The 15788-nt window shown below is 40.0% G+C and overlaps 1 protein-coding gene across 7 annotated transcripts in view; it reads right to left on the reverse strand.

The window, feature by feature from the left end:
- Window positions 1–13713, reverse strand: part of TBCE (tubulin folding cofactor E) — a 26799-nt gene extending 13086 nt beyond the window's left edge. For 3 of the 7 annotated variants that reach the window (XM_074818429.1, XM_074818423.1, XM_074818430.1), the window contains exons 1-6: window positions 13655–13713; window positions 13005–13144; window positions 11008–11092; window positions 4625–4813; window positions 3476–3564; window positions 2699–2798 (exon numbers count right to left, since the gene is read on the reverse strand). In XM_074818429.1, coding sequence (XP_074674530.1) covers window positions 2699–2798; window positions 3476–3564; window positions 4625–4813; window positions 11008–11092; window positions 13005–13110 — 569 coding nt within the window. In that variant the 5' untranslated portion in view covers window positions 13111–13144; window positions 13655–13713. Of the gene's footprint in view, window positions 1–2698; window positions 2799–3475; window positions 3565–4620; window positions 4814–11007; window positions 11093–13004; window positions 13145–13300; window positions 13526–13580; window positions 13601–13654 lie in introns of those variants that run through there. The other 4 variants (XM_074818427.1, XM_074818425.1, XM_074818426.1 and 1 more) reach the window with 4 other exon arrangements.
- Window positions 13714–15788: the final 2075 nt, after the last annotated feature.

A 15788-nucleotide genomic window follows, 5' to 3' on the forward strand; every position in this document is an offset into this window, starting at 1 on the left:
TTAAAATATTGTAAAATATCCTTCTAGTTATATTCTAATGTACTCTTTCCTAATTTACTTTCCTACTTCACGAATGCGTATTTATTCATCTGTGGCCTCCTTCCCACCTTTTCCTCCCCTAAGTTTTGAATATGAAAAGAAAGATCTGCATTAATATTAAATGAAGCAAGTCAGATTTTTGGGCTTAAACTCCTTACTGTCGATTGCAAATAATGAGCCTACGTGACAATCCAGACCCCAGTAAAACAAAAGTATGTCAAATCCACTCTCAATAGCAAAATACCACTATAAAATAGTTAAGAGTCTCAAATCTGCAGTCTTCAAACTCACCCCCAAACAAGAGTTTTTATTTCTTTCCTAAGGTCTGATCTACCTGCATATATTATGCTAAAAATCTCTCGGTGTAGTTATACTTACATACTTAGGGGTTAAATTTCCCCATTTAAACAAGCTCTTAGAGAGCTGGTGAATGGGTAATCACTTCTATTCTTCTTCTAACATTCCTTGTATGAAAAAATTCAGTAACAGACTTACCTGTTAATGTCTTTATTCTTTAAAATAAACAGAAGGTCAATAAAAAATAAATTCAGAATATTTCCGTTTGTAGTCATAAGCATCACATTCCAGCATCAACGCCATTTTGCTTTCCAATTTTATTACAAATAACTTCTGAAAACCATTCCACCTAGACTACAGTTCTCAGCAATGAAAAACTGAAAAGAGTATTCTAGGTGAATTAAAATAAATTATCTGTATTCTTATGCATACTGATAATAATCTTAAAAACATATGCTCTAGGCAAAGTTAGGTTTACAACTAGCACCCAGGTTGCAAACAGCTGTTCTGTGCTAAGTATTGAAGAGAACAAAACACCTACATCTACTTAAATACATTTTTGTCACGTTAACTATAACAAATACAAAAACTGGGGTCACTTTTTTATTAAATTCATTTGGTATTTATTTCAATTTAGCTTACATCACTTTCAATTGTTTTAGCTACATCGTGTGTACTGACTGTACAATGAAGGCTTTGAAAGCTGCTAGTCTCAACACAGATCTCCAAGACTCTACAACAAAAGCCATATTCTGGGTTTCTGCCTTCAGTCCTATCGCCCTGCTGCTGTCCCCAATGGCTAGTACAACGTCCAAAACAGCTAAACAACTCTGCTTGGAGAGAAAACAAACTTCCTAAAGTTGTAGCTATAACATTAACTTCTCAAAATTAGTGGTTTAGGCTGTTACTATTCACAAACTTTAATTCATTGTGTTATTTCACACCAGAAAATTATTCTGGCATGTGCCAGATACAGCATATAGGTGTGTACTAGAAATATTCTTAATTTTGAAATTATTTTGTGAATTCTTTCTTGTTTTGAAGGAATTGCAGCTTCCTTTAAAAACATCCTCCCTCCTTTTCCAATGTCATCACTCTACAAGAGACTTTCCCCTAGATCTGTCACCATGATCCACAGTTCTTATCAGCATCATTTCAGGACAGGAATAGACTGGGTCTTGGGATACTTAAGGTTTGGTTAAAGCATTATGGATATTTTAGTTTGGTGCCAAGACACTGTTGGTAAAGCATCATTCTTAAACAGAAGTGCGCTCCTAAATAAAGACTTGCCTGGGCAATTGAAATATATCAACAATAATAAAAACCAAAGATAAAGTCTTAAGACACTTGGAATGACTTGAAAAGAAAATGAAAATATTTACTTTACAGTTTTTCTATGTAGAAAAAGAATTTCTAAGCTCATGAAAAAAAAACCCAAACAGGTTTGAAAACCCAGAAGGCAAACAGATAGCTACTGCTAAACCTAACTAAAAAGTGCTAAGCGAGATTTTCAAGTGATAAGGACGTGTTACTAGTGCTTTCACAGGCAGGCTGCGAACTCCTGCAGCAGTGTCACCAAAAGGTCTTGGCTTCTTCTGAGGGGTCCATCTGCCAGCAGAGTCCCCACACCCTGCCAGTGCCATGCAGACCCCACGCACAAGTATCCAGTGTCTGACCTGCTGCACATGCACACAGCAAACCTGGCTGTGTCTGCTGTGAAGCTGGTCTCCTCGCTGCAAACCAGACCCATTGCACACATGCAATGTGGATGCATACACACATCAAATCAGTTCTGCCTTGGGGCAGACTAAGCTTTAAAAATCAAGATAATTGTCTTAGATGTCACAGAAGTGTATAGGGGCATCTTAAGATGCTGTAAACCTAAGTTTCTATATTCCCCGTTTCCTCATTTCTAGAAATGTACTCAGAGTAATTTTTTTTACCTTCAGTCTAACTGCTAAAGAGTCTGTTATGTAGAATACATTGACAAATGCCTAAATTCCTGTAAAAGTTTAATGGCTGAAATCTGTATTCTATTTTTCAGACAGCTGATTTTTCTAATTTTACAAAACTCCAGCCAACATCCGTCTGTCCCAAGCACTTCTCCAGAATTTAGTTCTACACAGATTCTAAACTCCTAGGGTTCTAGCCTTTCCTTGAAAAGGATTGTCTGAAAAATATAGCACACACGCGAATTGTTTCAGGATTAGATTTAAAAAAAAAAACTATTAAAAAAAACTTAGCTCACATTAAAATGAGTATTGAAGCATTCAGTTAGCTACCTTTAGAAAGTTGACTCCATATCTAAAAGAGCCTCTTCTTTTTTGGCCCTACCTAAATATGAATATATGAATATGAATACCTGATATTAAGTGTTTCCAGATTTTGAATTTGAGAAGCAATAGCTGTTACCGTCTCCCAAGATGATATCAGATTTCTTGATAGATTTATATGCCTGATATCTGAAATTTCACATTAAGAAAAATAAACTTCTCAAATATGAACTTCCTTTTCCAGAAATTAGAATGAGGGTTTGTTTTTGAATCAAATAAACAAAAACAGAATACACTTGTTTGGGCTAAGAGATACTACTACTAAGTTACAGCAAATTTTATTTTGATTTGTGGTATGAAAATGGCTTATAGTTTTCTAAGAGAGCTTAACTTTACAAATCCTAAAATGGATTAATTTCTGCATTGACAGGAACTCTTACCAGTCCTTACAAATGAGCAAGTAATACCTGCTTTGTATTTCTGTAACATCACTACAACATGCAATGTATTAAATACATCATTTATTATATACTGGAGACCTCTGGTGCCTACAGAACATATCAGCTGTATTTTTATGGGGAGTTAAATTTTTAAAAAATCCCATTGCTGAAGCCTTCCAAAATTGTAGCGGCAGTAGCAACCTATGACGTTTCTATTTTTATCCACAATTCACATTCCCTCTCAAAATTCGTAGGCATCTACTTTTCAACTCTGTAAACATTGCATTAAGCTTCTAAATATAAACTGGAGTTTTAAGCATTTTTTTTTAGTAAAAGGATACAAATATCATTCATTGAAGTGAACACTTGGAATGCTAAAATATGTACTTTATTTGTGGTATCACACAAGATAGCAGAAAAGGATACTAGCACACGTTCTGCTGATTTCCTCTTTCTGACCAGCATGGCTTACTGCACACTCACACACTGAGATATCTACAAGTTGGTTCAGCTGGCTGAATGAGAAAGAAAATTGTTAAGTAATCTTCAAACAGAAATAGGTACATTATATAAATACCTGGTTGTTACAACTAAATAATATCCTTTTCATACATATTGTCTCCTTTAGAATTAGCAATGTGCTGATTGCTACATTGCAGTGCCTTTCTTACTCAAAACCAGACACATCTCCTCTATTTTTTGCCCTTACATTGCTACTACAAAATAGGTCTGGTTGAACCACAATGCCCACCCCGCAAAAAAAAACAGCCAACCCTCATCCAACTGAAAATAAATGATAAAACAGACAAAATATAGCTATGTAAATTCAAATTTAGTTAGAGGTTCCAAGTTAAACAGGTTTCTTGTAATATGTTTTGCAAGAGGTTCTAAGTTATTGGGGCATTCTCTGTATCATTTATCAAAAAAGACGAAAAAGAAGTATTTTTGAATGCTTTGTATGTCCTGAGAGACAAAGGGAGAATAGTTGTGGAATATCAGCTCAGAAGGAGACTGCCACCTACTGAACTGATACCTCTCTACTGCTTGAAGTCATTAAAACTGCAATCTACTACACATCATTAAGTTACTTCCTTTCTTACCCTTCCAGGTAAACGAACGCGACATGAGCTGACTAAAAGACTTCTTCACTAGCAGTACAGTAACCTTCTGCCTTCCCTCTCTCAGTTACAAAGTCATTACTGATACGAGTAAACAAAGATGAAATAATGCTGTCCGATATTAAGAAAATATTAAAATACATTTATTTAAAAAGGACCATGCACGTATAGAATGATTGCCAATATCATGATAATTTATCTCACTCATTCCTCCCCAAATATCATCACCTCCTACTTTGTGAAATCACAATGAGGATTGTGAGCACTCAAGCATGACATAATCCCAGTTCCTAGCTGTAAAAGAGGTAAATTATGAATCCACAATAGGAAGATCTCTTGTTTCTTTCAGCATAGCACAGCTGCAAGGCAGCAAGCTTCCTTTCCTTGCAGTTGAACTATTACTCAACTAATCAATTGCTAAGAGCGTATCTTAGATTCTCTTATATATTACACTTGCCTTTGTTGTTCTGCAATAGAATCCATGCCAACAAATTCCACAGTCTTCTTTCCAAATACTAATGTATTCTCTGTCCCATGTTGAACATCTTGTTCATCATTCAACCCGTACCTATCCTTTACTGCAGCAAGAAAATCTACTCCAAAATTTGCCTTGTTTGGCCGGATAAATGATCCTCCTCTAGGATGCCTAGAATAGAGCAACCAAAATAAGGTGAAATATGAAAAGTTATCATAAGAATGACTAGTCTCAAAAGTACTAATTATTACTTTTTTTAAATACTGGGAACTAAAGCAGTCAAAAGGCAATTCTACGGGTTAATTTTAGACATAGTTTCCTCTCAGTGAGACCATGTAAGACTTGCAAAGTATCTTTGATGGTATTTGACCCAAGAAGTTCACATTGTGAGATGCCATGAGAACTGAAGCACCAGATTTCCAAATGTACTTACAAATCAAAATTACAGTATTATTAGAAATAACTGCTCTGTCGTTTCCAAACTCATTCTGAACTCAGTTTTTCCAGAAAATTAAGTTTCTACCTATAGATAGACACAAAGTTACCTAAACCATACAACAAATGTGTCTGGTGTCTTACCACTGCCTAAGGCCCATAGGAATACTCAGAATAGGCATTGCCTCATTATATTTGACTGGAATAATTCACTTGTAATTTCAAGAAAATGCAGCCTTGTCCTTCCATCCACACAAATGACACAAGACACAAATTGTACCACTTGGAACTCTTATACAAACTCAAACTTTTAAAAATTCTGATACTAACTCAGTAACAATTTTGAAACTGAATATTCAACAGAATTTTCCAGCTAATGTATATTCCACACAGTCCTATGAAGTTTCTTAGTTTTTCTTGAGCAGTGAAAAAAACTTTATTGCATGGCAATTTCTTGCCATGCAATTGCTTTGACAATTTTTATCAAAGTTAGTGAGGAAACAGTAGCTAGGAAGAACTGGCAGAGACAAGTTGTGGGAATGGTATCTCAGAGCAGATGGAGGATCTGATAGGAGGATCAGCCAGAAAACAGTAGGAAGAAAATTGGTAGTTATGATTACCTGCCTGCCTTCCAGCTGAGAAGAGTATAGACTTTGGTTGGAAAGTACCCAGGAGGAAGACATCCCTTATGTAAATAAAATTCCTCTTTTCAAAACAGCATGTAAACGTCAAGTGGCTAATTAGCAAACCATAATATAAACCACCAACACTACAGAGTTCCAAATTCTCTCAGAAAAACAGTAACTAGAGACTCTGAATCCTATGGACCTATTACAAATAGATGGAATATATTCACATTTTTATTAAAAAAAAAAATCAGTACTGGAAATTGCTTGTGCCAGTTTTATTCATTAACATTTCTAATACTTATTTAAGTACTCTCATATCCTAAAGAATAGGATAGAATGGGTAGAAACTAGATACTATTTAAAAATATTTTCAGTCTACTTTTGTAGTGAGCAATGATTACAAAACAAGCAGAAAGGTATAATCTTAGAGAATGTAAATCCAGTGTGTACTTCCATGTTTGACAAGCATTTTCAATTCTCTACGTTTTTAATCTAGTAACCTTCCCTTAAGTCTTTTGTTCCATTCCTTCAAAGTTCTTTATAGCTTCCAAACATCTGGCTAGTTGAAATGTTAAACTTCTCAAATGTAAAAACTATGTGACTCTTTCTTAACACCACTTCTTAAAACTGTAAACGACATTTTCACCATCTTAACTATAAGATCTTTTACCTGTGAAATACATCACTTTTGTATTTAATTAAGTCAAACAGCTTCCTACATGACAGCCAGTGCAGGATTCTACTTGGGGCTCCGGAAAGAAAACTTGTACTCTTGTCTATCTGTAATTTACCCTAGGCCCTGCTGTATGTTTATTCTGACATCTTCTGTCCTCTCAGGTCACCATTTCTATTGGCATCTCCTTTCTCATTGTCTTTGCAGAAGACAGTTCTATCTCTAGGAAAAAACGCAAAGGAAACTAGCTACCTTGCCCCTTACCATCTGAAGCTACAAGAGAAGTATGGTGCATTTCTCTCTCAAGACCCTCCTATTTTTCGTTTTGATCGTAGCAAGATCATAGGGTTTCTCTCTCCTGTTCCTATCACTTCCAAGCACTATGCATGCTATCTTACTAATGTATACTCAATTCCATTCCACAGCCTAAGTTTCTTTTTCAGTTCCACTCTATTAGTTTGATCTACTTTTTCAAGAACTGTCACAGAGGAGGACAGAAAAAGAGACTACAATAGGAACCTATTTGCAGGCAAAATGTGCTTTCAAGGAGAGAGGTCACTTACCTGTAACTCGTTTTCCCTAAAATACACTGCCTGTATTAGCTTTCACACTAGGCAATATGAACTGTACAAGCTGTATGTACATATCAAACAACTAATGTATAGCACCTGCACTCATGAAAAAGCATACCCATTAGCAATCAGTCTCCACAATTGGGAAGTAAACAGGTAAATCCTAACCCAAAGATTCATCCAGCATGCATATCATGAGGCGGAAGAGCCTGCAGACTACTGATCAACCTGACATAAGCTGAACATTCAGAAGTGATAACAAGGATTTTGCTCCCATGTGCGTAAAATGTCCTGCAGCCAGGACAACGTGCAGAAATGAAGTGGTAGAAGATATGCCCCAATTTCCTTAAACAGAAAATCTGGAATATGCCCAAGTGGGGCTCTGACAACCAGTTGGCTCTACTTAATACAGACACTTCTTACTGACTTTTAAAATAGAGAGGTTGACCCCAACCTCAGAAGTCAGTTTGTAGGATGCTTCCTATTCATGAATCAGTAGCCTGAAGCAATAACTGCCCAGGGCCCTTGAAAGATATTAATTAGAATTTAGATTACTTATCAGCTTCCACTGATTAGCCACTTCCCTGAATAAAGAGGAAATCTGGCATCATTCTTCTTTGCTGATATAAAACAAATGGTGGTACTGCTCATCATTACAGGTACATTATGGTTCTTCATATGCTAGAGAAATATCACACACATACACTTCTCAGTACCTGAAGAATAATGCAGTAGTACATAAACTATATTCCGCCAACAGTTACACACCTGAGCTGTCTGACTACAGAAGCAAGCTTCTGAGCCAAGGAGAGAGATCACAGCTTTATCAGCCTAGATAGTAAAGATGGATGGAAGGGCTTCTTTGCCCTTTGAAGGCAATTATTATCATGACCGAAGCACACGTACTACAAAGCTCATAAGGTGTCATAAAATACAGCCGGTTGAATCCACGCACATCTTTTCTAGATAGGCTCTGAACAGTTCTCTTTAGGGAAGGTGCTCAACAGACCAGACTTCTTTTAAAGGAATCTACACACTGCAGTAAACAAAATACTTCAAGTTTTAGACCAGTCTTTGGCAGCTCTGGCATCAAACAATGCTTGTAAGTGACACCTAACACTAATCTGCTATGGCGTATCAAACTCCTGACTGCACCGCAGAGGCTTTGCAAGCATCAGCAAGTATTTGAAGTTCTCGCAAGTTTACCTTAGTCAAACAGACATGAAAGCTGAGTCTGAGCTTTCACAAAACAATGAAAGGAAGCTAGACATCTGCAGTTCCAGATGCTATCTTAAGTTTCTGTGGTGCACAGGACACGTTTGAATAGTGGTCAGGGACAACAGTTTTGTTTCAACACTGTTCCACTGACAGCGGAGAGCAGAAGTCTCTGATGGGTACAGTGACACAGTGAAACAATCCAAACTTCCTAACCGAGACCTTCTGAGATTAAAAGGAATCTTGGGAATGCATTCTCCCCTTGCTAAATGGCAATCGCTTTTTCTTTGTAGACACTAAAATGATACTGACATCTTCATGTATTTGAAGAGTTTGTTTGTGCTCTAAGGAGACACTCTTGAGGGTGAAACTGTCATTCTTGAAGGAGAGATAGTCTAATTTAATGTAAACAGATCTTCTTTTGGGCAGGAACATAAATTTCATGCAAACAGTAACATCTGATTAGTCACAACTGCTCTCTGTAGATTTTAAAACCTGTCCATACACAGCTTATAAAACTCACTGAAGAAGGAAAAATTGAAAACATGTAATGTCTTTGCCAGGATAACCTGGCATTTCAGGAATACACACATATCCAAAAATCAGTTCCCACCAGAAGAAAACTTAACAACACAAAGGGGGAAAAAAGTCCACAAAGATCTGAGAAGGAATCGAAGTTCTGCCAGGCTTAAAACATTACAGAAACAAGCTTTACTATACTTCCATTTCTCTGGCTTGCTGTGAAAGTCAAACCTGATTTGCACTACTGAACATAATCTATCCCTTCCCTGCTTATGCCTGTTTTGCTACAGGTAAGAAATTGTATTCCCAGAAAGGATTTCAAAATAGCTACTTTTTAATTTTGGATTATTTAATAGATAAATTCTTCTGCTGATTCAGTCTGAGACCAAATGGCTCTACTTGCTAGCTTGAGAACAACTTTGATCTGAATCAATTATGAATTATATTCTTTAACAAGCCCTGAACTGCTGTCAGATCTCAATACAAACACAGCAGCCTCCTTTGCTACCTTAGGGAACACCATTTGTTTCCAGAAGGCCTTTTGACAGATACAAAATTAGACCCACTTTCCCCACAATATAGAAATAATAATTTTAATCTCTTCTTTTTTTTCTCTGCAACGTTTTACAGCAACAGTTCTAAGTCCCTTCCATATCATATTCCTATTCAAATAGGAGAAAGTAACAAGACTCTACTTATGAAAATGGAAATTATCACAATTTTCACAAGATGAAAACACATGCTCAAAGCTTAGCAAATGCATGCACTGTTACTACATGCCTTTAATTATTCTTAGAGGAAATTCTTATCACAATTTTTTCCTGCTGAATCATTCATCGAGAGCAAAACAAAGTACATGTACAAATACACCGCCTCTGGCTCTGGAAAAATCTTTGAACCACGACTAGTCAAAGCTAGTGAGATTCTGGAAAATTGCCACTATGTACTTTTCTTGTTCTTTCACACTTCTCCAGTCATCTGCTATTAACCAATGTTAGAGACAGAAAACTAAGCAAGACAAGTCTTTGGACTGACTTCATCCAGCTATTCTTACAACTTCCATTTCCATGCAAGTTGAAAAAAAAGATTATTTGCTTAATCTCTTATTGATAGCTTTAACTTTTTCAAGATAATTAACATGAGGAATTAATTTCAGAGAAAAGTCTTCTTACATTTTCCAACAAATTAAAGCAAAAACACATCCAAAAGGAATACCACAGACAAATTAAAATTTTTTTTTGGTTTGTCACTTTTTTTTCATACTTTCAAAAGCCTCCTATTAATTCTGAGTGCTCAATGTCACAGGATTTGATTTAGATTAGATTCATTTCACTTGAATGAACACTTGAACTGCTAGGAACAAACCGTAATCAAACTGCCCTTTTACAGTTATTACCAGCCTTGGAAGGTAGGAGGTGGAAAAAGACCTAGAAATCTCTCTGTTTCATGTCATTATTGTAAGACTGGCTGTGATCCAGTGGTTGAAACAAACATCCATGTAACACCACATCCTTTCTCCAAAAGCTGCCAATAGAAAATGGTTGGGAAAAGTACAACAACAGGGCAAGTATTCTAATAATATAGCCACAGAATATTCTCTCATCCTTCACCACTTCAATGCTCAGGAACTTACTGAGCTAGCAGCCTTTAGTATTTAAGAGCCATTGATTACTTTTCTTCTGTAAATTTATCCACTTATTTTTTTAACTCACAAACTTTCAGCTGCTGTAGTGTCCTCTGACAAGGACATCAACAGCTTGCTGTTAGCATCAACCCTAGAGTACTGTAGTCCTCAATTTCAAACATGCTACAGTCTGCAAGCTTAAATGTAATGCATGTGTATACTTTAAAAAAGAACAGCTACACTGCGTTTGCATGTGTCAAATGCAAGCAGACATACTTAACAATTCCTCAGTGATACAAATATAATCCAAATCATTATCAGGAACTTAGTATTTTCCCTTAACAAGATACATGCAAGTCATCTTAAGCCCAAATTCAAACTATATTTGAGACAGTTAATATGGACCAATATTTCACTTCAGAATCACCTAAAAGGTAAGTAGGATACACTGATTTCCTTACTAAGGTAGAAGGTCTAAACCTACTACAGGTAGTATTAATAACACCCAAAAGTCATATTTTATTACATATCTCTGAAAACATGACTTGTATTTTCTAGTTATTTACCATATTCTAATCCCCATAACTGGATTAACAACTCCTGATAACAAAAGGGTTTCCTGTAAAAATTGCAAAAGGGCCATTTTCCCATGACCATCTTGTCATGTGACATGCCAACACTGGGAATCAACTCACCTGCACTTAAAATACTGTGTTCCTTCATAGGTACCATCATGCTTTCCTCTCTGAGGATCATCCCATTCCACGCCAAGCCAAATTCCTGAAAAATATGGTAATACATTTTCAAATTTATGGCATCATAGCCATGGAAATCATGGTTGGAAGGAACCTCTAAAGTTCATCTAGCCTAACCTTCCCTCTCAAATCAGGAAATTATCACCAGCACTAAAAACAGGTCAGCCACATAAATCTTTATCTAGCCAGATCTTGAAAATCTCCAAGGAGAGCAAGATTCTAATTTATCTGGACAGCCTATTCCAGAGCTGCATTACTTCTGTAGAGAAAAAGATTTTTCTGCTGTCCAATTTGAACCTTTCCAGCCACAATTAGTGGTCATTGTCCCTTATTATATAATCTAACACTAATAAGAAGAATATGGCTCTGTCATCTTCGTAACCATCTGTCAAACAGCTGCAGGCACTTCAACTCCTCTTCACCACACTAACAAAACCCAGATCCCTCAACTTCTCTTCATGACGCACTTACGTGGTCTGTGCCCTTGACCACCTTGGCAGCCCTCCACTGAATCCTCTCGAGTTTATCCACATCCCTCTTGAATTGGGACAGTCCTGAACCAGATACAGTATTCCAAGCGCAACCTTATCAAGAACCCCTGCCCCCAGAGGGGGATAACAGCTTCCTTTGATCTGTTGGCTATGTTCATTGTTCTAAGGTAACCCAGTACAAAACATATCTTGCTTGTGACAAGAGCTCACTGTCGGCTCACATTCACGCCAGTATCCACCTCAACTCCAAGTCCTTTACAACAGACCCTGTGGGTTGCTAGTGCTTCCCTGTCTACACTGATACATGGGTTTATTTCACACTACATGCAGAAATGTATCCTTCTTGAATCTCTTAGGCCCAAACCTAAAGTTCATAAAGCTTATTCTGGATTGCAATTCTATCTTTTGTCACATCAGCCAGTTAAGGGTGAATACTGCACATTATCCAAGACACTGATGAATATGTTAAACAGACACCAGCATCTATTTCTGTAGTACTCGTGCATTACCAGATATCAAATCATTGATTACCACTTTTCTACTTGACAGACCTGCGGACTTTCCACCCACTTAACAGTCCATTCATCTGGCTTGTACTTCTCCAGCTTCCAAATAAGCTTCTTTATAGAGACACTGTTAAAAGACCTATTAAAGTTAAGGAATATTACATCCCCCATTCTCCCTTTGTTCACATTCCCAGTCATATCATCCCTGAAGGTAATAAGGTTTGCCAAGCACAACTTGTTCTTCTTTACAAGTACTCTCAGCTACCATCTTGCCCTTCATAGGCTTGGAAATGGACTCCAAGGGAACATGCTACGTGATCTTTCCAGGAACTGAAATGAGGCTGATTATAGTTCCCTGGTCATCCTCCTTGCCTCTTCTAGAGCTGTATGCAAGGCTAGTCTCCTTCCAAGTATCAGCAGTCTCCCCACCCCGTCACCACAATTTTTCAAATATGACATATAGTGCTCTCACAATCAGACTAGTCAGATCTTTAAGCAAGCTGCGCTGAGTCTTATTTATCCCCACGAATCTGATTATGTTATCAAAGAATAGCCTGGTCCCTTGATCTGCTACTGCTGCCTGTCTCTCTCCTTTTCACACAATGCCAGTACACAGAGATTAGGGAACACTGTTCGTGAAAACTAATGGAAAAAGGAAGGCACCAAGATCTTCCTCCTGTAAGAAAATATGTAATCAATTTCAACCAAAAGTACTGGTGTAAAGAATGTAAACTCCTTTTGACAACTCTGACTTCTAAAAAAACTCAACAGTTTCTCTAGATTAGAAGTTGCCATATTCATCCAAGAACGATGACGAAAAAACAATCTGCAAATTATCACATTCTACCTGACCTTTTTTTTTTTTAAATTAAGAAGAACATAACTAGAATTTTTAAAACCACCGTTAAAGGTAAAGGTTATTTACTATTGCGATGTTTACCTGCTGTAGGAGGAACACTGCCAACGTAGCGCACAGTTGCACGTTCCGTGCCACACAGGATTCTGCGCCCCAGTGCATCAGCAGGCACGCAGGCAGTCGTCATCATCCCGGGAATACTGACGCCTGAGCTACTCGCAGACCTGCAGAGACAGAAGCAATACCCTTAAAACACACAAGTCACGGCTTTCACCATCCCCCTACTTCCTCGGGGTGCTTTTTTCACCGCCTAGCAGCACACCGGCCTCCTGAGGGCAAGGTCTGCCCTCCCAGCGCTCCCACCAGCAGCTCTCACACACCCCAGCGCTGCCGCTGCCTCGGGAGCGGCCCCGTCACGGAGCAGTCTCCTGTGTGGGTGCTTTCAAGCCACAGACCGCAAGCCGCCCTCTGCCCTCCCAGCGGCGGGGATCGCGGCGAGCCCACGCCGCTACAGCACTGCCAGAGAGACGCCAGGCAGCCACCCGCCGCCCCCAGCCCCCAGCAGACCGTTACTGCGCAAGGCTCAGGCGGGCTGCCGGCCGTTAAAATAAGGCACCGCCTCTCGGCCGGGGGCGAAGCAGCCGGAGGGCAGCTGCGCACCAGGTGGGCGGAGCAGCCGCGGGCCGGGCCGGGCCGGGCCGGGCCGGCTCCCGCCGGCTCCCCCCTCCTCGCACCTCCTTGCCTGGGGACGAACGGCCCGCACCAACCTCCCCTCTTCCGTCCTGCGTGGACTGACAGCTATCACCCCGCCCACCGGCCTATCGGCGCGCTCCCATTGGCTCCAAGCCCCCCAGTGCCGCCCTAGCTTAGCCGCTATTGGCCTACCGTCGTCTTCGACCCCGCTCAAGTCACCGCCTTCACGGGCGCTGGCCGTGGGGCGTCGCCGCCGCAGAGCTTTCTGGGTAATGCAGTTCGCCCTGCCGCCCCTGGACTACATCTCCCGACATGCCGTGGGGCGAAACGAGGGCGCTCGGATGGGGCGAGCCCGGCGGGGCTGGGAGGAGAGGCTGCGCGGCGCGAGGTGGCCTGCCGGGGCAGGGAGCGGGTGTCCCGGCCGCTACCGGCCGCCGCTGAGGGGGATTCGCCCGCCCAGGGCGGATCGCCGGGGTCGGGCGCTGGTAGGGCCCCGCGCGCGGGACTTGGGGCCTCGGCCAGCCTGGGAGCAGCCGCAGATTTGCGGTGGGCTTGTAAGGAGGCAGGGAAATTCCCCCAGGAAACTGCTGCCGTGATCATGTTTTGAAGCAGCATGTGGTAGGCAAGCCATACAACTGCCAGTCTGATATCGAGCAAGGTGCTATAATAACTAAGCACGTGGCTGATTAATAATTAAAAGCAAGCAATGGATTCAGCCTTGAGCAGCACAGGTTCACAGGGCTTAATCTTGCCAGGCTACTCTGGCTGGGCTCCTCTGGGATCAAACTACCTGTTTCTTCATCTAGTGTCACCGAAATCCTGCTTAGCACGTTTAGAAGCAAGCAATACGCCTTCTTCTGCCTCAATGCAAGTTGTGTGTTGAACAAAGGCAGTCAGGCCACATTTAAATCTCGCTCCTCGAAGAGACAGCGACCAAGGAAAACTCGTGGGCACCCTGGTGAGCAGCAGTGAGTTCTGGTGCAGCACCTGGCCAGAGGAACAAGTGTGCTGCTGGGGTTTCCATAAGCAAGCACACACAACAGAGAAGTGTATTTAGCACTGCTGCATTTGTTGCTACATTTATTTCAACATTCACTATTTGAGAAAAATATCACTGAACTGGAAGAGCTTTAACAATTACAGAAAACAGCTTATAAAAAAAGAATCAAGGTGTCCAATGTGTGTAGATTACGAGCAAAAATTGAAAGACTTGACTGCACTCTTTAAGTAGCAGTTGCTGGGGAACAGAAATTCAGTGAGAGCTCTTCAGTTTCATAGAGACAGATATGACAAGATCCAATAGCTTTCACAGTTGTATGGTTATAAAATCAAAGTATCCTAGTTGACTTTTTCCACATTTGTTCATCTCTGATGTGTTTCATATTTCAGTCTTGTAACTTAATTCAAACAATATTATTTGAATTTTGGGACCACAAAGACTGAACCAAGCATAACAGTAAGTAATCAAGAAGCTATTTCAGTGCTGTGTCTCTGCTGCTATTACACTGAATAATTCCATACACACTTTTGGCAGGCAGCATATTAGTACTCTTTGTTCTGATTCTGTAATACTGATTACAGAAACCAAGTACAGATATTTGGTAACACTAATATATTCCAATCAAAGTAATCTGGATAGTGAGTAAATTCTTTGACAGGCTGATAGCTTGTATCTTCAAGCAACAGGCTTTGAGGGCATGCTTTACTGTCTGGCATTAAGCAGCTGCTCCCCAAAGGAGCACTCAAGTGAAGATCTCTGTCTTTACCTTAAAGCCCTCCTTTGCCAAAGGTATTATGTTCTCTTAGGCCAACTAATATCTTGGGGGGGTGGTGGTGGGGGGGCGGGGGGTGATGGTGGAATAGATACCCTAGTCATTCTTCCACACTTGGTGGTGTTGCTGTCTCATCTGGGTTCCTGAGCCCCTTTATCTCCCGCCAAGGACACCCTTCAAATGATCTGTTCCGGTTTTAAACGATACTGAAGCCACACAGATGGTAGTACGACAGCAGAAACAATGGCAGTAAGCCCTCTTGCTCTCCTTTTGCAACTCATTCACTGTTCCCGAGTACAAACCTGAGAGCATGCTCCACTTTGTTTGGCTGCATGTCAGGAAAGGTGTTGAAAACAGCATATTCTTCACTAGACCCCAGCAGCATGTTTGATAGGTAATTCAG

The sequence above is a fragment of the Strix aluco genome, chromosome 3 (assembly GCF_031877795.1).
Source record: "Strix aluco isolate bStrAlu1 chromosome 3, bStrAlu1.hap1, whole genome shotgun sequence".
Taxonomy (NCBI): domain Eukaryota; kingdom Metazoa; phylum Chordata; class Aves; order Strigiformes; family Strigidae; genus Strix; species Strix aluco.